We start from the raw sequence: 27,507 nt of genomic DNA, 5'->3' as shown, positions 1-27,507 counted from the left end.
ACATCCACTATACTTGAATGCAACCCCATTAACATACGTTCGCACTATGTGTGAACGCACGCCGATGTAATCACAAATTCAAACATAGCAAACTATTGTCAAGAATGAACAAGGCTCACCATGGCATCTACAGGCCTAATCCCTATCTAACATCTAACTGATAGTCAGACGCCAAACAGAGCCAGGCGCACTGCGATACAAACGCCGAAGCGAGGGAGACTATATCCACAGGCCTAATCCCATCTTCAGCATTTATGTACCTTGTCAGTGTTTGCAATCACCACGGAATGATAGAAGTCTTCAGAAGAATGTCAGATAGTTCACTAATAACACTGAAAGCCACCTCAAGCAAAGATTCACCGAACACATCCCGAGGGATACGCGATTCATCTCGCCTAAGCGGCCACATTACCAGTTCAAACATAAATCGCTCTCAGACTTTAAAAAGTATCGCCCCTATAATATAAGAAATGTATCTTTGTACTCAAGTGGTCCCATTCTCAAATTAGTATTCTTTATTATAAATCTCATGTGTCGCCCCAGCACATAAGTTACAATAAGTAAATTATATTTTGTATCTCCACATCGTCGTTTGAGTAGAGCACGCTATGAGCGCCACTACGCAACGACGAGCGCGCACACTCACCGTCTCGACCGACGCGCGCGATGCCGCACGCAACGCTAGTTCAGCAATGAACGCTCCGAGCGCTATTACGCTCAGCGCGGCGCGCACTCAACGCCTCGACGCGACCCCGCGCATCGCTGTCTGTCTTCGCTCCCGATAACCCGTGCGGCGTATATCCTCGATTCCCAATGTTTGCCAACGTTATGCGTTAGGAGTTATAATTGAAACTCTTAAAAGTGAACCTTTATATTCTTATGTGGAATACTTTACTGCTGATATGTACTAACCTAATTTCGATAAATTTATAGCAAAAATTTTGTACTATTTTGCATATTAAAATTTTATAATATTTTAGTATGCCAGTTGAGTATCGTTACAAGGTATTTAAGTAAAGTGGTTGAAAAGAAGAACCAAATCTTGGGCATACCCAATAATAACCTAAGCTGAACAGTTTTACGTTTTGCAGAGGATCAAGCCAACTAATTAATCAAAAGAGGTTATTATTTAATGAAGGAAATAGATAAGACTGTTGTTTAACTTAGTGTTAAACGTTGTACGTTAAACTTAGTGTTTTAGTACAAAGAGAACTTTTTGTAGATTTTCAGTTCACTAATAGTCAACAAAGTATGTATTTTTTTTGAATTTTATTCACATTTTTTAGTTTTTTTTGCTTAAGTTAATACTGTTATTTTTTTGACTTTGAGAATGAATAGGTCCAAAGAAAAGCTTCGTTTTATAGTCAAAATGACATTTAGGTATGTTAATTTTTAGGGAAGCGAACAGTGATGTGGTTATCTCTTTATATTTTTAGTCTGCCAATATAATTAATTACAACTAAAATAAGTTTAAGTACAAAGATTGTGATAGGTATACAAACGGAATAATTTATGGCTATAATTTATTTTATACACAATAGTTCCTAGTAATTTAAGAAAATATGATAGATAACTAAATTAAAAAATCTCTTTAAAATTAAACACATTTTTACCATCAGAGATTCGTGACTAAAGACATTCCCTCACTTAAGACGTCATTCCCTCATTCTATTTTTTGAAATCCCCACATAGTAACTTTTATTAAACACGTTTTAAATGCTGGGGACCACTATATAATTAAAATTTACCTACCCAGTTCTGTCACTGTAAAAAAGAACTACCCAGTTCTGTAAACAAAATTTGCACTGTTGTAACCATTTGGGTTGTTAGTCGTTACAGGATAACCAGTCTAACCGTTGTTACCATTCCAACCGTTGTTACCATTCCAACCGTTGTTACCATTCCAACCGTTGTTACCATTCCAACCGTTGTTACCATTCCAACCGTTGTAACCATCGTAGTAGCCGTTGTCGGCATTTGGGTTGTTGATGTTTACAGTATTAGTGTTACCATACCCGGGCCCAATAATTATCTCCTGCGGTGGTCCAGCATGTTTGAGCCTATTCACTTCTACGATGCCATTCCAGGTGGTACCCTTAAAGGAAAAAGAACCATTAAGTAAATCCTTTTCAGTTTTCTCTGATGACAGACAATTGAAGGAGAAACAAAAGATGCAATGATATTATATAAATGTTAAAAATCGGTCAAGTGCGAAACAGACTCACACAATGGGCTCCATACCATCGTACAAGAAATAACAAATTTTAATTTTATAGTGGTCATTTTGAAATTTTTATTATTCGTTGTTATAAGCGGCAATAGAAATATATATTCTGTAATAATTTCAACGCTCTACCTATTACGGTTCACGACGCTCAGCAGAGGCTTAGTAGTAGGGTCCCGTTGGCAACCTTCGGATACGGAACCCAAAAATACAATCTAAAGTGAAGACCTAAAACTACGACAGGTATGTCATATTTGTAAAGCACTATATCTTGTACTCTCGTGCGTGCTGTATCTTTTTTCTTGCTCATCACCGAGCACGAATTTTATACGCCATGTAATAAAAATGTAACATGTCACGGAGGGAAAATACTGTCGAAAATACTTACTAAAATACCAAGTGTGAGATCTTTAGCAAACTTAATTCCTTCATGATCTCTCTTTGGTCGCTTATAGACCTGAAACAATGACAAAATGTTTATATCCTGTCTTAAACGATTCAGGAGAATAAGCATCGATATTGCTATTTTGTTTAAGTAATAACACAAACATTTATTTGTTTTTTTTTTAGAATCTCTTTAGAAAAATAAAATAGAAAAAACCCGCCCCGGCTTCACTGGGTTAGAATTTCTGAAAATCCCCGCACACCCGAACACCACAGCCCCCGCACTAACCCGGTGTGGATGAGTGCGGGTGACGTGCGGTAGTGTGGTGCGTCCGTCCGCCTCATAGCCTCATTGCCATTTCGACCTGTCGTGGACTATGCAATTCAAAATGACAAGTTTTTAGAGACAAACTCGCGTGGTTTGATACACACACCATTTTATCAATCAGTCATTTTCTCCTTTTACACATAATATGTAGAAGCTGAACTCACTGAGAGCTACCTCAAAATAATCTATATACTACATACTTTACCTTCTCTTCAGTCTCTACAGCTTGAGCACAATCAAGGCAATCCTCTGGATGGCTAGAAAAAAATTATCTTTAAATCAAATAGAAAAATTTAGCTTAAAAGTTCTTGCTTGTACCAAATATATTTATTCTTGTATATAGCCCAAAAAAACAATTTCATTTTTCTTAGTCAGCTGTACGGATGGCGCCAAAGGATCTTGACGTATATAATTATAATTAGCAAACAACGTTGGCACAGAGGTATTAGCAAAACACATTGGATCATTGTATTCTGTGTTTGAAGCTTACCTTAAGGATTTAAAATCAGCAATAACCACCAAGGTGGCTAAAGTGACGCACAAAACAAATATTTTAGCCATTTGATAATAATAAAATCAGGATAAGTATTATTTTTAATATAATAATACTGTTTAAAGCAAATTACTACTGTCAACTGAAACACAAGACGTATTAATTACTATATTGCTATATATAACACTGCTAGTAGCGGTCTACTATCATCGATAGTAGGTATTTACATAGTTTATCATTCCCAGGTCAAAGTAAGTTCAAAACTATTAAAAAAAATTATAGCATAGTTAAGATTAAATATAAGAAAACCCAGCTTTCATCATCATCATTATCATTTCATCACCGGCTCACTACTGAGTATGGGTCCTTTCTCAGAATAAGGGCCGTAGTTCACCACGCTGCCCATGTGCGGACTGGCAGACTCGATACACAAAACACTATGAAGAACTATCTGCAGTCATGCAGGTTTTTTCCTTCCTCACGATATTTTCCTTTGCCGATAAAGCAAGTGATAAGTATATTTTAATTGCTTAAAACGCACGTAACTCCAAAAATCTAGATTTGCGTGCCCGCAATCGAACCCCAAACCCGTCGAATATTTAGGAGGCTGAAGTCTAAACCACTTATGCTATCACCACTTCTTACCAAACCAGCTCCTTGGTAACATTCATCAACATCATTATTATCAATGTATAGATGTCCACTGCATGTTCTTGCATGCCTACGAGGCAGGAAGTTACTGCCTTCAAGCTTTCCCTTTTGAACCTGTTACTGTTAGACCACCTACGACTTGCTTGCAGATTGTCTAAGATTAAACAGCCACATCTTTGCCATTGTAACAATATCCTGTAAGTTCTTAAATGTAGGTACAATCGATTCGATCGACGAATTTTGACGACCTCCCTGGCGCAGTGGTGAGCGCTGTGGTCTTTAATAGTGGGAGGTCCCGGGTTCGATTCCTGGCAGGGGTTTGGAATTTTATAATTTCTAAATTTCTGGTCTGGTGGGAGGCTTCGGCCGTGGCTAGTTACCACCCTACCGGCAAAGCCGTGCCGCCAAGCGATTTATCGTTCCGGTACGATGCCGTGTAGAAACCAAAGGGGTATGGGTTTAATAAAAACTGCCATATCCCTTCCAGGTTAGCCCGCTATCATCTTAGACTGCATCATCACTTACCACCAGGTGAGATTGCAGTCAAGGGCTAACTTGTATCTGAATAAAAAAATAAAAAAAAATCTGTACGGTGCATGTACCAGAAACGGCAGTCGTGCTGAATTGGTGAGCTATAGAGCTCGCCAATTTAGCACGAACTATAGGTATCACTTCGTTACTCTGTAAGAGCGCTCCATCGCTTATAAAATGTGAAGCTCATTGATTTATTGATTTATTATTATCTTGAATGATAATGATCTGCTCTCAGGCCGCCAATAATGTTTTAGTCAAATAACAAGGTCAAGCAGTACTTCACGCCGCACCAACTGGTTATCTTATATCACGCCCAGGTCAGGTCGTGCATGGAGTACAGTGCAGTCATCTCTTCGATGGCTCCGCTAATACCAACTAGCTGCTTTAGACGCCGTCATTCGTCGAGCTAGAAGAATTATAAGACTCACCACTAAACGTGCAAGCAATAGCAAAGTTAAAGGGGCTTTGAAGACTTTAGCCTACCTAGTAGTCCTCCATTTTCCCTGAGCCTGACTCGCACTTGGCCGGTTTTTTTTGATAAAAAAGGTAGAAAGGTAGGTAGTCCCCATACTAAAATATTCAAACCCCTTTCGAGTCAAGATAAATCATCGAGTATTATTTACCTAGCTACCTGTAGGCACCGCCTTGTCAAGGTCCCAAGAGTTCTACTTTTAAGATGTGACTCGATGAACCCCTTTCCGAGATATCCCCTTTATTTTTTCCGAGATAAACTGTATCTAATACCCGATGAAGCTAAGTTTGCACCTCGCGTCGATTAAAATCGACGCGAGGTGCAAACTTAGCTTGACCGGGTTATATCTACAAGTGTCTTTCTACAGTGTAAAAATAATAATATCTGTGCCTTTAAATAAAATAGGTTCAGTTAGGACTTAGGAGGTTTTATATTATGGAAAAATTTAAGAAAAACATGAATTTGTCGGGTTTTTATTTATTTCTATACGTATAATCGGAAATAGTGGTACAGTACCCGGCAGCAAAGATTAGGTACACATCGAACTTTAGAAAGAGATGATCTCCAGCTTTGTCTCTGTCACTCTCTGTTAATACTTGTCAGTCTCAACGATAGAGACCACTCTACAAAACCCAAGTATCTCTTTCTAAAGTTCGATGTGTAAACTTTCCCCCCCAATACTGTAGGTACAATTTTACAGTGAGGGTCGATTCAGATTGGCAGCAAATCGCACGATTGCGCGCACTTGCACGGTTAATTTTTTTCGGTAGGAATTTATGTTTCACATAGTGGACATAGGTACTTAGAGGTCAATGTGAATCGACCATAAGACTTGAAGATAATTGTTGCAGATATTGCACCGTGAAATACATAGGCGAGATCATTGGTTGTGGCAGGAATTGCGTTGAATGAATTATTATTATTATTATTGTATTACTTAATAGTTCTGTAATTGAAATTCCTGACGTTGTAATCACTGTAGTGGCCGTCCTAACCACCGTAGTAGCCATTTGGGTTGTAGATGGTTACATCATTAGTATTACCATACCCTGGCCCAACTATTATGTTCTGCGGTCGTCCAGCATGTTTGAGTCTATTCACTTCTACGATGCCATTCCAGGTGGTGCCCTTAAAGGGAAAAAGAACCATTAAGTGATAGCAATCCTTTTCAGTTTCCTCTGATAACAGCACGTATTTATCTAAACCATTGAAGAAATAACTTTGGATGCCATGATATTAGGTATATAAATGGCAAAAATCGGTCAAGTGCGAGACGGACTCACAGACCATGGGCTCCATACCATCATGCACGAAATAACACTTTTTATTTTTTAAATTTTATAACGGCCATTTTGATTTTTTTATTATTTGTTGTTATTATATTATGTTAAGCAGCAATAAAAATTTACACGTTTTGTGAAAATTTCAACTCTCTATTAAAGTTCACGAAATACAGCCCGCTGACAGACAGGCAGATCGGCGGACAGCGAAGACTTTGTAATAGGGTCCCGTTGCACGTAACATGTCACGGAGGGAAAATAATGTCAAAAATACTTACTATAATACCGAGTGTGAGATCTTTAGCAAAATTCAGACCTTCATTATTTCTCTTTGGTCGCTTATACTCGTAGGTCTGAAACGATGAAAAAATCTTGTCTAAAATAATTCAAGATAAATAATATGCATCGGGATGGCTGTACCTAATAATCTATATATAAATATACTTTACCTTGTCTTCAGTACCTACAGCTTCAGCACAATCATGACAGGTCTCTTCTGGATAGCTGAAAAAAAATGTCTTTGAATTATATAAAAAAATTAGTCTTATTTATATTTTACTCAACTATTTATCCTTGTACACATCAAATAAAGCCCAGAATAAATAAATATTTTTTATTTAGAGTCAGCTATCCTATAGCACATTGCACTATTATATTGAAATCTTCGTTCGCTAACTGACCAATCAAAAAGTGTACTACGGTACCCAACAGGGGTGTAACGGATATGCGCATCCGCATCCGCAAATACGGCACATTCGCATTAGTACAAATATCGCATCCACATTCTGTATTCTGCGTGTGAAACTTACCTTAAGGATTTAGAATCAGCGATAACCACCAAGGCGGCTAAAGTGACGCACAAAACAAATATTTTAGCCATTTGATAATATTAATAAGAATAAATATTATTTTTTAATATAATAACTACTATTTAAAGCAAATAACTTCTGCCAATTGAGACACGAGACGTATTTTAACTGAGTATAATCAATATCGCTATTTATACCCCACCTACTATCATGCGTAATTATTTATTTTACGTAGTTTATCATGGTCCGGGTAAAGTAAGTTCAAACCCATTTAAAAATTATAATTCCCTAATTAAGATTAAAAATAAGAAAACCCAGCCTTCATCATCATCATCATCTCATCGTCATCATATCATTCCATCGCCGGCTTACTACTGAGCACGGTCTCCTCTCAGAATAAGATAAGCAATAATTGTTCATGTTACTATTCCACATGATGATAACCTAGTGAAAGCAGAAAAGTAAAAAACCGGCCAAGTGCGAGTCAGGGTCGCGCAATGAGGGTTCCGTACTACAGTCGTATTTTTTCGACATTTTACACGATAATTCAAAAACTATGATACATAAAAATAAATAAAAATCTGTTTTAGAATGTACAGGTGAAGACCTTTCATATGATACCCCACTTGATATAGTCACTCACTTTGAAAGTTGAAAATATTAATTATTAGTTCATGACCACAATTTAATTTTTTTTGTGTGATCTAACCCTAAATTCACGGTTTTCAGATTTTTCCCCAAATATCAGCTATAAGATCTACCGACCTGCCAAATTTCATGATTCTAGGTCAACGGGAAGTACCCTGTAGGTTTCTTGACAGACAGAGAGACAGACAGACAGACAGACAGACAACAAAGTGATCCTATAAGGGTTCCGTTTTTCCCTTTGAGGTACGGAACCCTAAAAAGTCGAAATACTTGGACCTGACTCACGAGATTACCGCCAGGTGGAGTGTTGACTCAGTGATTATTGTACCGATATAATTATATCAGTTCATGCTCTTATTGCGAATAGTTTCGACTAACGTTTTCACTGTTGGATCCAGGGTAAGATACAGAAGGTAGTGGTCCTTGAGACGGCACGCACTGTTAGTAGTATCTCTTATTTGTGGGATCGTCCTCGGAGTGCAAGATTTTGTACCTCAATTTCATAAAAACCGATTAAATGGAGGGGCCGTGAAACACTTGCGCTTTTGTAATATGTAATGGAAGTATGGGGATGGAATGAAAATTTCAATGGAATAAATAATTACAGCTGCCATTACAGTTACTAAACAGGAGTATGTAAGTATAAGTCTGATTAATTATATCTAAGTATGCCTGATAATAGTCAAAATCTAACCTAAAGAGTAGTGGTCTAAGAGCCAGTGAGTGCCAGACCTTCCTTATTTTATAAAAGCTGAAAGTTCCTCTACGTATTTTCCCTAACACTAGGAGGAACGTTTGTTTGAAATAATAATACATATTTTGAAGAATATAATCCAGTTGTACAGCTTGTGTGAAATTAGAAAAAAGTAGCGAAGCGTCCCTAATACAAAAGAGAGTCAGACAGGGAGATCCGATATTTCCCAAACTATTCTCAGCAGTATTTTGAATGGGAAAAATACTGACAGTATGATATTATAATGAAGGAAGCTATAAAATAAACAGATTCGTTCGATTTTGTTTTATTTTTTTGAAAAACTTAAAATTAAATCCTTAATACAACAGTGGGACGGCCAACTATATTTGTTGGAATAATATTTTAACCTTGCCAATTATTATTGTACCGGTGGCGGTGCGGTAAGTTCCAGCCACCTCTGTTGTGTTGGTTCCAGCCACCTCTGTTGTATTGGTTCCAGCCACCTCTGTTCTGCTGGTTCCAGCCACCTCTGTTGTATTGGTTCCAGCCACCGCCGTAGGGTTGGTTCCAGCCACCGCCGTTGGGTTGGTTCCGGCCACTGCCAATGTGCTGGTTCCAGCCTCCACCGTGAGGTTGGTTCCAGCCACCGCTAATGGGTTGGTTCCAGCCACCGCCGTTAGGTTGGTTCCAGCCACCGACATTGGGTTGGTGCCAGCCACCGCCAATGGGTTGGTTCCAGCCACCGCCGTTGATCATTACATGATTGGTGTTATTGGTCCCGGAACCAATTATTATCACAGTTCTCCTTTGATCCCTTAACTTGTCAGCATCAACTTGAGATATACCGCTCCAGGTGGTTCCCTTAAAAGAAAATAAATAAATTTATTAATAGGTAGGCGGCAGCGAGTAGGTCAATCATCTTTGTGTCGCGTTTTTCCGTGGACCCCGGCTGGTTCGAAACTAGCCGGGCTTACGTCGACTTAATACGTGACTCCATTACATACTTATAATAAAAATAAAAATAATAGTAGTAGTAGCCTATATCCTTGTCCAAGATATAAGCCATCTCTCTACCAAATAGATGATGCCCACAACTTGGTCCACGTAGATTAAACTTTTTTTTAAATCCCCTTTAATATCTGGGACAAAAAGTCGTAGCATACAGACAGAAACACTTGCGCATTTATAATGTGTATTAGTAGGGAAGTATTGGGATGGAATGAATATTTTAATGAAGGAAATAATTAGAGTTACTAAAACAGAAGTATATAGGAGTCTGATTAATTATATTTATCTATGTATGCCTCGTTATAGTTGAAATCTAACTTAAAGAGTGGGCGGGGTATAGAGCGAAATTCTCTTGACAGTAGACCAAATTTATACATTAAAACAAGATAAATATAAAGAATATAACTGTGTTTATTATCTAGATTTTGTAAACTGTAACAAAGCTTTCGACTCCTTAGAACACGATGCGATGTGGAAATCTTTTAGAATTCAGAGTGTACATCGGAAAATAAATAGATATTTTGAATAGTACGATTTAATTCAAATGTACAGCTTGTGTAAAATTAAATAAAAGCAGCGAAGCGTCCCCAATACAAAAGGGAATTAAGCAGGGAGATCCGATATTTCCCAAACTATTCTCAGCTGTATTAAAAATGGTATTCAGGAGGCTTAAATGAAAATGAGGGGCTTAGTATGGTATTATGAAGAAATCTGTTTGCAAATAAAATAAATAGATTCATAGGATATATATTTTTATATTTTGTAGAATAAATTAAGCTTAAATCCTAAGTTTAGTACAACAATCGGACGGCCAATTTTTGTCGGAATAACATTTTAACCTTGCCAATTATTAATATTATGCTGGGGGCGGCTCGTTACTTTAGAGCCACCGCTGTTGGGTTGGTTCCAGCCACTGCTGTTGGGTTGGTTCCAGCCACCGCTGTTGGGTTGGTTCCAGCTACCGCTGTTGGGTTGGTTCCAGCTACCGCTACTGGGTTGGTTCGAGCCACCGCTATTGGGTTGGTTCCAGCCACCGCCGTTGGGTTGGTTCCAGCCACCGCTGTTAGGTTGGTTCCAGCCGCCGCTGTTGGGTTGGTTCAAGCCACCGCCGTTAGGTTGGTTCCAGCCACCGCCGTTAGGTTGGTTCCAGCCACCGTAAATGGGTTGGTTCCAGCCACCGCCATTGGGTTGGTTCCAGCCACCGTGAATGGGTTGGTTCCAGCCACCGCGAATGGGTTGGTTCCAGCCACCGCGAATGGGTTGGTTCCAGCCACCGCTGTTGATCATTACATGATTGGTGTTATTGGTCCCGGGACCAATTATCACAGTGCTCTTTTGACCCATTAACTTGTTAGCATTTACTTGAGCTATACCATCCCAGGTGATTCCCTTAAAGGAAAAATAAAATCTAAATATCTAAATATATAAAAGGAAAAGGCGACTGACTGACTGACTGTCGATCTATCAACGCACAGCTCAACCTATTTGGACGGATCGAGCTGAAATTTGGCATGCAGATAGCTATTATGGCATAGGCATCTGCTAAGAAAGGATTTTTGAAAATTCAACCCCTAAAATATACATTTGTAAAATAGGGGTTTTAAATTTATGTAGTCCACGCAGACGAAGTCGTGGAAATAAGTAATTAATATATATATTAGTAGGTAGATACGTAGGGGACCCGTGCGTAGTGTGCCGGTGATGGGTTGACCAATTGAAAAAAAACCGGCCAAGTGCGAGTCCGGCTCGCGCAACGAGGGTTCCGTACTTCAGTCGTATTTTTTCGACATTTTGCACGATAATTCAAAAACTATGATGCATAAAAATAAATAAAAAACTGTTTTGAAATGTACAGGTGATACCTTTCATATGGATACCCCACTTGATATTGTTATCTTACTTTGAAATGGAAAATACTAATTTTTAGTTCATGACCACAATTTAATTTTTTTTGTGTGATTTAACCACAAATTCACGGTTTTCAGATTTTCCCCCTAATACCAGCTATAAGACCCACCTACTTACTAATTTTCATGATTCTAGGTCAACGGGAAGTACCCTGTAGGTTTCTTGACAGACAGACGGACAGACAGACAGACAGACAGACAACAAAGTGATCCTATAAGGGTTCCGTTTTTCCTTTTGAGGTACGGAACCCTAAAAAACAACAATTAATATTTTAAGGTGGAGCAGAACCGTGGGAACAGCAGACGCAATGTCGACAGCATTTTACTCCACTCACCAGAATACCCTGAACGAGTCCTGATATTGAATTCAGAGCAGCAGGGTCAGCAGCCGGTGCATTTCGTTTGTTTCTATGAAATTCCTGTAACAAAAATAACTTTATAACTAGTATCTACTGAGCTAACTGAGTCCCTGTGAAAAAGGACCCCGGATGTGTTCGAAGCGAGTCGAGCTGACGTCGACTAAACACGTGAGTAAAGCCGGTGTGTGATATATGTATTTATGGAACTGCTAGGTTTATTAATGCAGTTTTGTGTTGTGGTTATGGCACATCTGAAAAGACGTTTGAAAAGACTCAAAAAACTATAACTTACATCTACGACGCAATCATAACACGGCTTCTCGGAGTATCTAAAACAGAAAACACATAATCAAAAACTCTATTTTATACTAAGCTACATTGAAACCTTATTTCGAGCTAACATAGTATAATAATAATTATAGGTAATTGCTGGACACTATAGGTTCTATTTTTTAAAAAAATCTCAGGAAGTCATATTAAGAGAGTGAATATAGTAGGTAACAGTGCAGATTTGCAGACTTCACACTCCTTTGATATCAGATGTGCATGCCCGGGATCGAACCCCCGGCCTCCGATTAGAAGGCAGACGTCCTAACCACTAGGCTATCACAGCTTAGACTATCAATGCTAAATCAAAATCTTAGCTGCCGAAAATAAGCAATCACTCAGGCGATCGTAGCTCATGACGGTTCAGCCTTATATTATTGAGTCTCAAAACCTCTTCATATAGGTCTAAAGTGTAGGTATTTACCTTATAGATTTAGATTCAACGATAACAGCCAAGACAGCTAAGCTAGCACACAATGCAAGCATTGTGGTCATATTTTTCTATTTGTACCTGTAATTGAAAGAAATACATTAGATATTCGTCTTAAATTAACAATGTACTTAAAATACTCTAAGTACTAAAAATTCATTTCAATATTGCAAAAGACTACATTTTTTTATAGTGTGGAACTGTGGAACACACTGAATCCATGACGTAAACCTAAAACAAAAGCTGTCATATTTACATTGTGATCATCACAAAAGTACTCAATAGCAGAAAGTGACAGATATTACCTAAACGAAACTGAATGATGCCCATTAAAATGAAATAATTTCATTTCTTTATAATATTTATCTAATTTTAGTATTTAACTGAAGTTATACACAAGTTTCAGTTTCTAATATGTAGCCTTTTTTGACATGTAGAGCCCTCCATTTCGTATGAGAGCCCCGGTGAAGAATAAAGCTTTTTATACTTTTTTTATGCAATATTCGGCTGAAAGCCATCAATTAACATATTGTTATATTTAAATTTGAAGTAATTACATTCAGTAATTCAGAAGTTGTAAGGCTGTGACAGACGGACAATTGCAATATCCCTCAAGTAGACTAGCAGGTATAGTGTATTATCTATGAAGTAGACTCAAAGACCTCGCTTGCAAAGATAATAATATAATCACTACTCGCTTCGCTCGGTAAATTATTTATATTATACATCTTAGAATCATAGCCTGCAACGTTGGTGGTGCGTTGTGCGCCATTCGTGCTCGAGAGTAATAGAGCTAAAACACTTTTCTGTACTTCAACAGGCATTTATTTCACTATTCACTTCTCTACATAGTATAAAATAAAGTCGCTTCCCGCTGTCTGTATGTATGTATGAACGCCTAGATCTTTCAAACTACGTAACGGATTTTAATGCGGTTTTCACCGATAGATAGAGTGATTCAAGAGGAAGGTTTATAGGTATAGTTTTATATTGGTTTGTGTTAATTTGTTGAAATATGACAATATTTGAACAAAATGTCGGAAGAAATCAAGCTTCCATTGAAAATTAACAAATATTCCGCACAACAAAACGAGACCGAGGCGGCGGTGATCGCATTTATAATATGAAGTGACACTACATAAGTCACATTGCTACATTGCGACCCATGCGAAGCCGGGGCGAGTCGCTAGTATTGTAAAAATTTAGACCACAAAGCCGCCATTCTACGCGTCGTCATTCGGAGTGACGTCACAAACATAGATTAGCTATTTTGCAGATACTCTGCAGTGTACCATATAAACACAGACTTTTTCCTGTCTAACAATAGGTATTGGGTACTAGTAACTAGTAGGTACTTACGTATTCTAATGGAATTCACCAGTGAAAGGATTTTACTCTCGAACTACTACTACTTTCTTGATAAAATAAACTAATTAATAGTTTTTTAAAGCTGAGCAAATGACTACTGTCACCTCGGATACAAACTCTTGTTTCATCTGAATATAAATTGCGTTTAATGCTCACTATTATCTCCTTACAATTAAGTGCGTACTTTACGTAGTTTATCGTCGCCAGGTCAATGTAAGTAAAAACCCTCCTATCATAAGGTTTAAATTATCATCATTTTAAAAATAAAATTAAAAATTGTTGACCTGAACCATGAACGTCCACTACTTACATATTTTATGAAAGTTTTTCGTTTTTCCCCAATATCGATCTTTATTAGTCTGTAGTGCTCTGTAGCCACAGATGTAGAACGAATCTGTGACAGTACCTACCTGTGAAACTTACGCACCGCGACACCATGAGAGAAAGGTTTGATAAAACATTTGCATACTTATTCTAGTAGACCTTGTGAAATAATTTTTTACCAATAAATTGACTATTGTAATATTTAAAATATTAAACATAACTTGTTATTAGTACTGACTAGCTGATGCCCGCGACTCCGCGTGGAATTAGGTTTTTAAAAATCCCGTGGGAACTCTTTGATTTTCCGGAATAAAAAGTCTCTCCAAGTCTTGAACTATATCCATGCAATAAATCACGTTGATCCGTTGCTCCGTTGCGACGTGATTGAAGGACAAACTAACAAACCAATAAACCAACAAAAAACAAACAAACTGAAATATCGGTACCTACTGATTTGAATTTAAGACTTTATTTTTTTAAATAAGTACTAACCCTAGCGTAGCGCTTTCCATATTGACGTGGTTTGGTTCCGTTCTCATTTAAATATTAGCCAATCAAACTCAGTGAAATTTTGTAGACACGTTTCTAAAAGTAAATACGGTACTTATATGTATGTTTTCCGTAAAAATGTGTAGTTTTAAAGTTACACTGGCTCATAGATGTATATACTACAGGCTGATGCCCGCGACTTCGTCTGCGTGGAATTAGGTTTTTTGAAAATCGCGTGGGAACTCTTTTATTTTAACTAATAAACCAACAAACCAACAAACAAACACACTTTCGCATTTATAATAAGGGTACTGATAAACAAACTTTTGGCATCACTGATCGCATCCTTAAATTAACCCTTAAGTTTTGGATAAAATGCAAGGACCGAAATAATTATATACTCAAATATATCTAAACTTTTATTTTCATTAATCAAATACCTAAGTACATAACAATATTACAGCGTAAAATCCAGTAAACGTGAAGACATTGATACTGATTATTGCATCATTTTAAAACTATAATACACTACTATATAGTAGTACCTATACAGTAACTACTATACATAATATTAGAAGCTGAATAATTGGCAATGGGCAGGGCACATAGATCGAAAACCGATAGACTTTGGCGTCCCATGTTGCTGGAATGACGACCTCGCACCGGAAAGCGCAACGTTGGAAGACTCCCCACTAGGTGAACGGATGACATAATCGTATCGACACGAGTCGCAGGGAGCCGCTAGGCAAGACCGTGGCCTGTGGAAGTCCGTACAAAAAACCTATGTCCAGCCGTGGACGTCTATCGGTAGCTGATGATGATGATGATGGTACATATTATAATATTATTATTACGTACCTAAACTAATTTTTACATAATTTTGATTATTTTCTCCTGGTCCGATAATAAACATTTGGTGATTTCCAGTTTCAGTCCTTTTCATACTAAAATTAACCGAGGATTCCTGAAAATATTATACAGTATTAAGTACGTATATCTAAACATATAAAAGGAAAAGGTGACTGACTGACTGACTGATCTATCAACGCACAGCTCAAACTACTGGATGGATCGGGCTGAATTTTGGCATGCAGATAGCTATTATGACGTAGGCATCCGCTAAGAAAGGATTTTTGAAAATTCTACCCCTAAGAGGGTGAAAGAGAGGTTTGAAAATTGTGTAGTCCAAGCGGACGAAGTCGCGAGCATAAGCTGGTATCTTGTAAAAACTTTGCATTATTCCGAGCTAGAGGCCATTTAGGCTTTTCGATTTAGGCCTTTAAAAATCCCGAAGGACCTCTTTGATTTCCCGGGATAAAAAGAAGACTGTCACTCTCCAGGTCTTAAACTATACCCATATTGTTTGCTAACCGACGTTTTGCTCGTAGCTTCGTCTGCGTATAATATTGGTTTCCCGTTCTACTTATCACAGATTTTTTCTGAAAATCCTTTACCAGTGGTAATATGAGAAGAACGGCTCCTAAGTGTCCTATAGTTTGAGAAAAACCCAACAGACATAAGCTCAAGTTTCTAGATCCAGCGGTGGTGTAAGCTAGGAGTATACCTACGTTATACCTAATAATATTCCTACTAATACCTCATAATACCTAGTAATAATACGTTATATCTAAAAATATTCATACTATACCTAAGTATAGAATTATTAACTAGTAGAGCTATGTAATAAAATTTTATAAAATTACCGTTTTAGTAGAGGCACTATAGCTATATTCGTATATATCTCTCTTTCTTCTAACATCGTCCTTCTGGAAATATAATAAAGTGTCAAACGCGTCAAACGTATGTTCTACTCATCTTTAAATATCTAAATATATAAAAGGAAAAGGTGACTGACTGACTGACTGACTGACTGACTGACTGACTGATCTATCAACGTACAGCGCAAACTACTAGACGGATCGGGTTGAAATTTGGCATGCAGATAGCTATTATGACGTAGGCATCCGCTAAGAAAGGAATTTTGAAAATTCAACCCCTAAGGGGGTGAAATAGGGGTTTGAAATTTGTGTAGTCCACGCGGACGAAGTCGCGAGCATAAGCTAGTAATATATAAAAAGAAAAGGTGACTGACTGACTGACTGACTGACTGATCTATCAACGCTCAGCTGAAACTACTGGACAGATCGGGCTGAAATTTGGCATGCAGATAGCTATTATCACATAGGCATCCGCTAACAAAGGATTTTTAAAAATTCATTATCATCATCTAGTAGATTATAAATCTAATTTCCTTTAAACTTACGAGTTCTCCGAGGATACGATGCTCTACTTCTTTGATTTCCTCAATTTCAAGTGGCTCTATACTGTAAATTAAAATGTACTGTTACCTATTTTATTGATTAATTAAACAATGAATTTATGCATAAAAGCTTCTCTATTTTGTGAGATCTGTGTTTTCTTAAAGAATAACATTCACTTTTATGAGTTACCTAAATCTTAAAAATAACTGCCCAATTTTTACGTTAGTACTATTATATATTCTGTGCTTTAAGTCTCATTAACGGCCGCACTCAGAGTCGCTTAATCGTTACTTAAGGCATGAATTAGTATCGATAAAAATGCCGTAAGTAACGATTAAGCGACTCTGAATACTGCTGTAAGTTTTTATTCCCTTACCTCTTTTGAACTGGTAAAGTATAACACGTCACAACAGTACACAAAAATAGCAAAAATACTGTTAAAGAAGTCATTATCAATAAATACAATAGGTACGATTAAATTAAAAATAAATATTGTACGTCAACGCGAGCGTCTACGTTCATGCAAAATTTCAAATAAAACTCGTGATTAATAATATAAATGCGGTTAATACTCATTTGAACTCTTTATCGACTGTGATAAATGAGTAGCATAAATTATTTATACCTACATATGTACATTTATACATACCTATAGGGGTAAGTGATCATCTTGACGAACGCACACATCTCAGGACCCATTTTCAACATATTTGTAACCCCCAACGCTTTACAGAGAGTTATAAGTTTCATAGTTTAGTCTGTCTATCTGTATTAACAACAACAATTTATGGAGTCATCAACCGTGTGTGTGCACTCAAATGGATGGGCCGATTTAAATGCGGTTTCTTTATATTTAAAAGCGTGCTTAATCGGGATGATTTTTAGCTATGTTTTATGAAAATCTGTTCAGTTGTTTGAGTATTATCAACTCTTTTCTCCGCCGGCGTTAGGCATCTAATTAATATTAATGTAACTTTCAAGTACGGGGATGGTTCTTACGGAGAGAAAAATTTAAGAAATCGACTGTTAGGCGGTACGAAGTTCGCCGGGGCAGCTAGTCTCTATATATAAAAATGAATCGCTGAATGTGTTGCTGATCGCAAATCTCGAGAACAGCGGGTTCTCAATATCTCGGTATCAAGTGGGATGTCAAATGAAAGAGGAGAAAATTCGGAGTTCATAAATGTAGTAGGTAATTAATATTAATAAACATAAAAAAACATTTTTCAATATTTCAGCATTTATTAAAAGTAGTCGGGTTTTAGTTTTAAACTTTATCTTGTTAATTTACAGTTGTTCAGTATTGAAGAAGCGAGTGCCACCGGTAACATCGGGCACATCTTAAAAATGCGTGAGTGGAGGTCACGTCAGTACCAACTCCTGCTGCTAATGTCATCAACATTACTTCGATTACTGACTATCGTCACACTCATTTCCAGTTTTGAAAAATACGTTAAGATTGCCTTTTGCATCTCTAGAGTCTGGAGCATTTAGCGGGTCTTGCAGCTCTCGTCTGGTATACAAACACCTCTATGAATCTTTAAACGAACAAATGGTATCACATTTTATATGGCTAATACCGTTAGTACTTTTATATATTCTGTGCTAATACTTAGTCTGGTAGGTATAGTTTTTTAGGCTTGAGTTAAACCTTGTTTATGGCTTAATATTTTAGAACATTGTTAAGTCTTAATCTGTTATATTTATCAAATTTTCCGGAATTAGATCTTTTTCCATCACTGTTGAGCGACACATTGGTGGAACACAGTAACGTATTAAGTCGCCTTTGCACCCGTAGCCGCCGAGTCTATGGATTGCCATGTAATCGTAGCAATTGACCACGCCGTCTCCATTACAGTCCTGCCCTAACCTCCTCATGTATCCCTTGACGGTGTCAGTGGCACATTGACGGTCATTGGTGCAGCCCGAGTACGCATCAGCAGAGGCCTGAGAAACGCCAGGCAGGGTTAGTTTGCCTGCGTCAACCCAGTACGCCCAAGTAATCTTGAATGGGCCGCAGACATCACCGACACAGGTTAAACCTTGGTGACAACCCGAGCTGGCTTGGCAAATACATCTCAAGCACGCCTCTGTAACTGCTTCTGGACCTAATATGAAAAAAGGCTTTTTACAGTCATAAGTAGACAAAACATCAAGGATTAGCTGACCTACCCCGTCTTTATTGGGATAATATTATAAAAAAACTAGTGATTTATTATTTACCGTTAGAAATTAATCTTTGACTATTGCCAGTTTCAGTCCTTTTTACACTCCAATTGACTGTTGTTTCCTGGAAGGATATAAAATTCATGATTAATTATATATTATTAAAATCCGAAAGTGTGTCTAGCTGTAACCTTTTCTCGACTCAAAAACTGAACCGAATCTTCACAAAAATTGATGCAGAGAAAACTTGCATACGGACATAGGATATTTAATGTTCCAGAAATAAAAAGTCCACTCGGACGAAGCCACTATCATCATCAATACTAATATAAACCAGCTTTAAGAGCTTTTACAGCATCAGAAGAAATAAGTTTAGTCAAATCACCGTTTTAATTTTCTTGCTATAGTTGTATTCGTATGTATCTCTTTTACTTCTAGCATCATATATCTGGAAATAATATGAGAAAGTATGTATTACTCATCAATGTATGCTCAACTTTTAACTAACGAATTCGTCAAAAATACGATGTTCTACCTACCTCTTTGATATCTTTGTTTTCAAATGGCACTATACTGTAAATAAAAATTAGTTATTTAGTTTAATAAAGTTGTTTACATAATATACAATATCTCATACAATTAAAAGAAAAGTCTCGACTTACTCACAGAGCGACTTTTCAACGCCCTGGCCAAACTCTTGGACATAGAAAGCTGAAATTTTGCACCAATATCTATTCCTTTTATAAAATAAGATCGACACAGAATAAGGCTGTATTTTTGAAAATTCCCGTGGGAGCGAAGCCGCGAGTGGTCGCTAGGTTTTATTTAAAAAAAAAGGTAATAAAAAAATTTGGCTTCGACAGCACAGACAATCGAATAAATGGCTACTAACTAAGTTATAACTCAAACGTATAATATGTTCCGCTTTAATTGTGGAATTAAATTGATATAATTTTCTTACCTCTTTTCAACCGATATAGCACAACATGTTACAACAAAACAAACAAATAGAGTGAATACTGTTAACAAATTCATTTTATTTATTAATAAAATAATTATATCAAACACGCGTCCGTTTGAACCACAATTAATGTCAAAATAAAACTTGGCTCGCTCGAAAATAAAAACATATTGAATACCGACTCGGTTGAACTTAGTATTATATTAAGATGAAATATGACGAGACATAAATATAATAATAAACATTTATTTAATAAGGATAAACATAAACTGATTGATTGACATTATCCAGGTGTAGCTCAAATGGCTCCTAGCAATGGTCTAGAATCTTTAGATTTTTAGGGTTCCGTACCTCAAAAAGTAAAAGGAACCCTTAGGACTGACTATAGGACTGACTTCGTTGTCAGTCTGTCTGTCTGTGTGTCGTGTCTGTCAAGAAACCTATAGGGAACTTCCCGTTGACCAAAAATCATGAAATTTGGTAGGTAGGTAGGTTTTATAGCAGACATAAGGGGAAAAATCTGCAAACCGTAAATTTGTGGTTACATCACACAAAAAAAATATGTTCATGAACACATAATTAGTATTTTCAACTTTTAAAGTAAGATTACTATACCAAATGGGGTATCGTATGAAAAAACTTTACCTGTACATTCTAAAACAGATTTTTATTTATTTTTACACAATAGTTTTTGATTTATAGTGCAATATGTCGAAAAAATACGACTGTAGTACGGAGCACTCGGTACACGAGTCTGACTCGCACTTGGCCGGGTTTTTCTGATGCCCAATATGTATGAGTTATCAGAAATGCCACTCCAGTAAAGCTGGGTTGGGTTAGGTTATTAGGTTAGTATTACTGTAGAGTTCAGGATGGTGAAAGCCCCTGTCTGTTACGTTAATATTATGTCATACTTTTGTATTTATATCTTTTGTATCTTTTAAAAGCGGGTACTTTCGCATTCCTTTTAATTGGATGAAGCCCTGACGAAACGTACTATTACGACGTTTAAGATATAAGATCGCCCAACTATTAATTTTGGGTGTAGTAAGTACCTATACTTATATCTTAAAGGCCTCAAAGTTCGGGACAAACCACGAGTTATTTTTTTTAGTGATAATGCAATTAAAACTACTTGATACCAGAACACATTAAAGATTAGATACCTACCTACTGTTCAAAACATTGCCGTTTGGAATTCCCAAAGTCAAAAGTTTATCACTTTAATAAAACATTACTTTGAACTTTGCTCTCTATACATCATCATCATCATCATCACGATCAATCCATCGCCGGCTCACTACAGAGCACGGGTCTCCTCTCAGACTGAGAAGGGTTTTGGCCATAGTCTACCACGCTGGCCATGTGCGGATTAGTAGACTTCACACACCTTTGAGAACATTATGGAGAACTCTCAGGCATGCAGGTTTCCTCACAATGTTTTCCTTCACCGGTAAAGCAAGTGATATTTAATTAATTAAAACGCACATAACTCCGAAAAGTTAGAGGTGCGGGATCGAACCCCCGACCTCCGATTAGAAGGCGGACGTCCTAACCACTAGGCTATCACAGCTTATACATACCTACATCGATTTAGAAATAAAATTTTCACAGTCTAAAGTCTAGTCCGTTGCGACGTGATTGAAGGACAAACCAATAAACCAACAATCTCAACTTCACCCAGCGATATCTAGAAGTGGGAACATTTATATCACTGACACGACTGACTTCAAATCAAAAAGAAGGCACAAGGTTTTTTAGGGTTCCGTACACACATTGTAAATTAATTAAGTAGGTAGTTATCATTTTAATTTAACCATAGATCTTTTAAAATTTACGCTCTAATTAATGAAGCCCAGTTCACTGCTATTGTACGTGTACCTTTTAGACATATTTTTAATCATACAGATTTTTAGAGCATGTTTTTGTATTGTTTTAAGTTCATAATAATTATGATGTTGCATTTTGTGTATTTTTAAAACAATATTAAGTTACAAAATTTGCCGCATTTTATTATTAAACAAAACTAAATAATACTCGCGATATTGCCGTCGACAATTTAGGTTTTTAAAACCCCATAAGAACTCTTTGCAAGATAAAAGTTGTGGTAGGTATAATATTTTTTTTTATTTTTTTATTTTTATTATTCCATTCATAAAAATTTACAAGGTATATATAAGTACATAACCCTGGTAGTAGCAATGCAAAGTTCCAGGCCCCCAAACTAGGATTCCCTGTGCTATGGGAAGCCAGTATCCAGGTATTCTACGTACGTTTCCAGATGCAATCAAAATCTTTGTCTGTCAAAATTGGTTCAGTAGTAGTTAAGCCACTTCTTTCACTCTCGTGGGAACTCTTTGATTTACCAGGTTAAAAGTAGCATAATGTCCGTTCCTGAGATGTAGGCCATATTCTCAAAAGTCTGTTCACTAACATAGTGTCGCTACCTAACTTGTGTTTATTATTTATATTCGTATTTTATTACAATAACCATAAGAATAACATTCTAGTTAGTCTTAGAATAGTAAACATTTATTTATCAAACGCAGTGAAAAATAACATAATAAAAGCAAAATATTAAGTGTGCCTGCGGGTGTGGTGACACTATGTTAGCGAACAGACTTCACTAAATCTCGCGAACAGGCTGTGAAATGGTAATAGACAAACATACTTTTGCATTTATAATGTTTGTAAATATATACATATAATATGGAAATTAGCACAAACAACATAGCGAGTCGCAGTGACTAGCACTAATTACTTATCTCGGTACAAATACAATGCAATACGGACTTTCCGATCACGTAAGCTTGCTCGTTATTATCAAGTCTGCAACACGTAAGCGTTCGATCACACTCGAGACAGGAAATATTATATGAGCAGACTAGCTTATTCCCGCGACTTCATCCACACAAATTTCAAAGCCCTATTTTACCCCCAGGGGTTGAATTTTCAAAAACTCTTTCTTACGGATGTCATAATAGAAATCTGTATGCCAAATTTCAGCCCGAAACGTCCAATAGTTTGAGCTGTGCGTTGATAGATCAGTCAGTCAGTCAGTAAGTCACCTTTTCTTTTTATATATATAGATTACTAGCTGATGCCCGCGACTTCGTCCGCGTGGATTTACATTTTTGAAACAGTAAATTCCCGCGGGAACTCTTTGATTTTCCGGGGTAAAAAGTAGCCTATGTGTTAATCCAGGGTATAATCTATCTCCATTCCAAATCCGTTCAGCCGTTTTTGCGTGATTGAGTAACAAGCATTCAAACATCCACACTTTCACATTTATAATATTACATAGATAGGTTTTTTTTTTTTTTTAATAGATATAGCGAGCAAGCGAGCAGGCGGGTCACCTGATGTTAAGTGATTACCGCCGCCCATGAACATTTGCAGCACCAGAGGAGCCGCCGATGCGTTGCCGGCCTTTTAGGAATTTGTTGGTCCGCCCCTTGAATAACCCCATGTTATAATCTAGTGGGAACACCGCCGATGGGAGTTGGTTCCACAGTTTGCACGTGCGTGGAAAGAAGGATCTGGCGCAGCGGACGGTCGAAGTGCACCAGACACCCAGATGGTGAGGGTGAAATTCCTTACGGTGGCGCGCGGTGCGGTTGTAGAAAAAAGAGGGTGGAATGAGGTCAAAAAGCTCTTCAGAGCACTCCCCATTATACAGGCGATAGAACACGCATAGAGAGCTAACGTCTCTGCGGTGCTCCAGGCTTTCCAACGAGCCGGTTAGTTTGGGATCGTCCACAAGTCGAACAGCCCGCCTTTGGATCCGATCAAATGGAAGGAGTTGGTACTGGGGTGCTCCAGCTCCATATAGTAGGATTTGAACGGGTATTGCTCCATAACGTACCTAACCAAATTTTTGGTAAGTTTTTACATATTTTGCATGTCTATAGCTAGCACTTATTTTCCACATGAGCAACAGCCATTTTTCTTTCACACCTCCAATATCATAAACGATATAGATATTTTTTATGTCGTTCTGGCACTACTTCGTACCTACCTATCAGAGTTTAAGTCCGTTTTCAGTTTAAGCTTGTTTACTTGGTAAAATTTAATTCTAACTATAATCTAGCTTTGTTACAGCTAGTTCTATCTTTATTAAGTACTAATTTTATTTCCGACGGAAAGTTGGATCGGTCATGCGCCTTCTATACCAACTTCATAATATTAAATTATACTTATAACTATTTTAGATATCATCGCGTCATACAAATACAAATTACAATCTAACAGTATATCAAAATCGAATTACTATTTCTGAAGTTACTAAGAAACTTATTAAAAAATTACCCTTCAGATTTAGTAAATAAGGATAACCACTAAATAAATAGAGTTTTTCACTGAAAGTAAATCAAATTGAAAAATAAAAACTTTGCCAAAGACATGCTCGTATCCGTGCTGCTACCAATGCACGAGATCGCGTGAATTATTACCCACGGCCTAGGGCTACGGGAATTTTTGCATTTTTGCAGTCTTTGCCACAGCGCCCACGGCATTAGCTATTTATAAAACGTAAACTTGCTTTACAATGGACTCATATTTTAAACCTTAAACAACGACATCAACATGTAGGTACGTACCATTTTAAGATCCCGTTGTATGACAGGTGGTTAGTGTTACGTTACAAAAGCAAAATGAGTTAAGACAGGATTTCTTACCTATGGGTCAAAATTTTATCCTTAACCTGAATGATGGAGATGTATATTGTATATAATAAGCAATAACTTTTTTTTTTTTAATATTACAATAATATTACAATAAAACTTAAAGCTAGCCTTATCTAATTACTATATAAATCATGACCGCGTGGAATGGTGCCAAGAATACTGGCTGCATTTCCGCGCTGGACAGCCAGGCTGATCCGTTGCGCAAAAAATGAGCCAGCCCTTCTGTCACCAGATGAGGCTATTAATCGCGGTGAAATGTCTCGTAAGATTTTTTTTGCACGAAGACTCCATGGCCCCAGGGTCTCCACGGCAAACGGCACATACTGGCAATAACTTGCCAACCTAAAAGAGAGTTACCAAGTTAGTACTTACGTCTTAATTATAAGTACTAGATAGCAGGAGTTCGAATAATATAAGAACGGGAGTGAATTTACTATAGTAGATAGGTACGAGTACTCAGACAGAAAACATTGGTTATGGTCAGTTCGTAGCTAACGCGATTTTAATGTGTGGGGTGGAACGATGAATCCGCGCCGCTTATCCATATCTACGCGGGTATGAATCATGCGATAACGCAAGGGGTAAATGCTGACTTTGTTCCGCCACCTTTACCTCGCTTGACTGCTCTAACGGCCTGTCCACGAGGTTTTCATTATGCAGCTTAACAACGCGGCAAGCGGCAGAAAAAATCTACCTACTAGTGGTTCACCTCGAAAACTGAGATCTATAGAACATACTTTGACTTTGCTCACACTTTACTTTGCTCCAACTTGCATGACAGATGATTAAAGTTACGGTTATCCATATCCATACTAATATTATAAATGCGAAAGTGTGTCTGTCTGTCTGTCCGTCAGTCTGTCTGTCTGTCTGTCTGCTAGCCTTTCACGGCCCATCCGTGCAGTCGATACGACGAGTCATACGACGTCTCATACAGTGTATGACTTGGTTCACCTTACGACATGTCACTTTCGGAAAACAGCAATGTGTTCAGCTTTAGAATAATATGCTAAACGGATCATATTCAAGCTCACGAAAAGACAGATTTTTTTAACCTCCCTTTACAGCTCTCCGGGGCCATACTTAAAATCATTAGAATACAAAACTCTTTTAATCTAAGTACAAATAAAATCCCTGTGTTTAGTAGTATTTACGTTTACTCACCTTATAAATAAATAATATTATTATTTTACTTGGACTATGGGCTCTGTTCCAAAATGTGATTGTAGGATCATTGCCCCATTTACGTGGGCCGTATCGTTTTTTGTTTAGCTAGTTAAATTCTTTCGTGTCCCGCTGCCAATAATGCTATTTCAAGAAATAATAAGCCGCCATTACATTAGGGGACTCATTTGGACTTTCTCATTTCGCATAATGTTAGGTTGACGAGGTATATTTGGTCACGCTACGTCGGATTTTCCACTTCAGCGATTGCTATCAGAATGTTTGATTATAATATGCTGAATAAAAGAAAATTGTTTTAGACAAAATCTAAACTACAAATAACCTAATTAATAATTTTATTTCAATTCATTTTAAGGAGAAACTCAAAGTTGAGTTTTCGTAAATAACACAGTTGTTCTGACCTGCGAAGTCGTTAGATGAAGCTGATTCACTTTTAAACCAATCATTACTATTTTACAAGCTAAATTGTGTTTTTTGTTACCCCTTGACATTCTCCTTGACTCAAATCAGAACTCAATTTAGAAATTATAAATGTCTGAATTGTTTCTGTTGGAAATCGAATCCAGGACCTCCCACTTAAAGGACCAGAGACACAACGCGCATCTCTAAGCCAGAGAAGTGGTCAAAACAATACCAGGAGAAGTACATAGGTAATATTATCAGGATACTTTCATCCTAATTAACCAGCTTCCAAAATCACTCACCGACGTCATCAATCGTAGAAATATAAAATTTAAACTAAAAGAATACTATCAACAAATTATAATTTCGAAGTACAATAATTAAAATGTAAAATAACGTGTCATCAATATCAAATTTATAAATAAGTACCTACCTTATAAACTAAAAGAATACCATGCACAACTAACACTTACTAATAAAACTAATAACTTAACTTACTAATTATTATGTAATATATGTTAAATTACTAAGAATACTAATAACTAAACTTATTAATAACCTAACTTGCTAATAACATTCACTAAAACCCATCACACATCAGCAACATAATTAAGAGATAAGTATATCATAAGAGTTAAATATTAAACTTAAATAAAATAATCACCCTGTACCAGAATTTAAAATACCATACATGAAGTAGTGTGAGTGAGCGTCTTACGCTCGTAGCACGATAACCACACCCTAACTAGGTACTCCGCTTTGCGGTGACGAACTTTTTACTTGCCTACCTACATTCATTTATAATTTTAATAATTGCGTTTTTACCTACTAAATATAAGTTTTAAAATATCCTACATTTGGTTCGATGTTGTTAGTTATAAGTATTGTTATTTAGCTTTTAATAAGATATGTGTGACGTGTAGATACCTAATGTTAACGGTTTCGGTATACGGAAAAACTCAATCTTTGAGTTTATGATTATACCTGAATTTGTGTAAACTGTAAATATTTTTTCTTAAATAAATATATTTTTATTATTATTATTATTATTATCCAAAATAAGTCATATAAAAGATTTCTACAGGATTTTAGAAAAATTCAATCCACGCAAAAGTCAA

General features: G+C 37.0%; 3 protein-coding genes across 7 annotated transcripts; all 3 read right to left on the bottom strand.

Annotated features, from left to right (window-relative positions):
- Window positions 1-1,408: 1,408 nt before the first annotated feature.
- Window positions 1,409-7,342, bottom strand: LOC138403066 (uncharacterized). Of its 3 annotated transcripts, none has more exons than XM_069502065.1 (4): window positions 7,176-7,342; window positions 3,142-3,193; window positions 2,613-2,681; window positions 1,409-2,095 (listed from the first exon to the last, which is right to left on the bottom strand). In XM_069502065.1, exons 1-4 carry the CDS (start codon window positions 7,244-7,246, stop codon window positions 1,850-1,852), a joined length of 438 nt encoding a protein of 145 aa, XP_069358166.1. In that variant the 5' UTR covers window positions 7,247-7,342; the 3' UTR covers window positions 1,409-1,849. The 3 variants fall into 3 exon arrangements, with proteins under 3 accessions (XP_069358166.1, XP_069358165.1, XP_069358167.1); XM_069502064.1 differs by lacking the exon at window positions 7,176-7,342 and adding an exon at window positions 3,427-3,600; XM_069502066.1 differs by lacking the exons at window positions 1,409-2,095; window positions 2,613-2,681; window positions 3,142-3,193 and adding exons at window positions 5,544-6,214; window positions 6,645-6,719; window positions 6,816-6,870.
- Window positions 7,343-8,860: 1,518 nt separating this feature from the next.
- On the bottom strand, window positions 8,861-14,066 carry LOC138403060 (uncharacterized). 3 transcript variants are annotated; one of them, XM_069502048.1, is made up of 6 exons: window positions 13,908-14,066; window positions 12,543-12,629; window positions 12,084-12,120; window positions 11,768-11,851; window positions 9,069-9,378; window positions 8,879-9,020 (listed from the first exon to the last, which is right to left on the bottom strand). In XM_069502048.1, the coding sequence occupies exons 2-6, from the start codon at window positions 12,611-12,613 to the stop codon at window positions 8,920-8,922; spliced, it is 603 nt and encodes a 200-aa protein (XP_069358149.1). In that variant the 5' UTR covers window positions 12,614-12,629; window positions 13,908-14,066; the 3' UTR covers window positions 8,879-8,919. The 3 variants fall into 3 exon arrangements, with proteins under 3 accessions (XP_069358148.1, XP_069358149.1, XP_069358147.1); XM_069502047.1 differs by having other exon boundaries at window positions 8,861-9,378; XM_069502046.1 differs by lacking the exons at window positions 8,879-9,020; window positions 9,069-9,378 and adding an exon at window positions 10,000-10,914 and having other exon boundaries at window positions 13,908-14,063.
- Window positions 14,067-18,679: 4,613 nt separating this feature from the next.
- On the bottom strand, window positions 18,680-20,145 carry LOC117987184 (uncharacterized; the record flags this gene model as incomplete). Its single annotated transcript, XM_034974142.2, has 6 exons — window positions 18,680-19,098; window positions 19,214-19,280; window positions 19,542-19,604; window positions 19,696-19,729; window positions 19,819-19,867; window positions 20,118-20,145. Coding segments are annotated over 6 exons (660 nt in total), but the record flags the coding sequence as incomplete, so codon positions are not given.
- Between the last annotated feature and the right edge of the window lie 7,362 nt (window positions 20,146-27,507).

This window comes from Maniola hyperantus, chromosome 12 (assembly GCF_902806685.2).
Source record: "Maniola hyperantus chromosome 12, iAphHyp1.2, whole genome shotgun sequence".
In the NCBI taxonomy this organism is placed as follows: Eukaryota; Metazoa; Arthropoda; class Insecta; order Lepidoptera; family Nymphalidae; genus Maniola; species Maniola hyperantus.
Note: the sequence above shows the minus strand (reverse complement) of the source record. Positions and strands in the feature narration are given on the sequence as shown.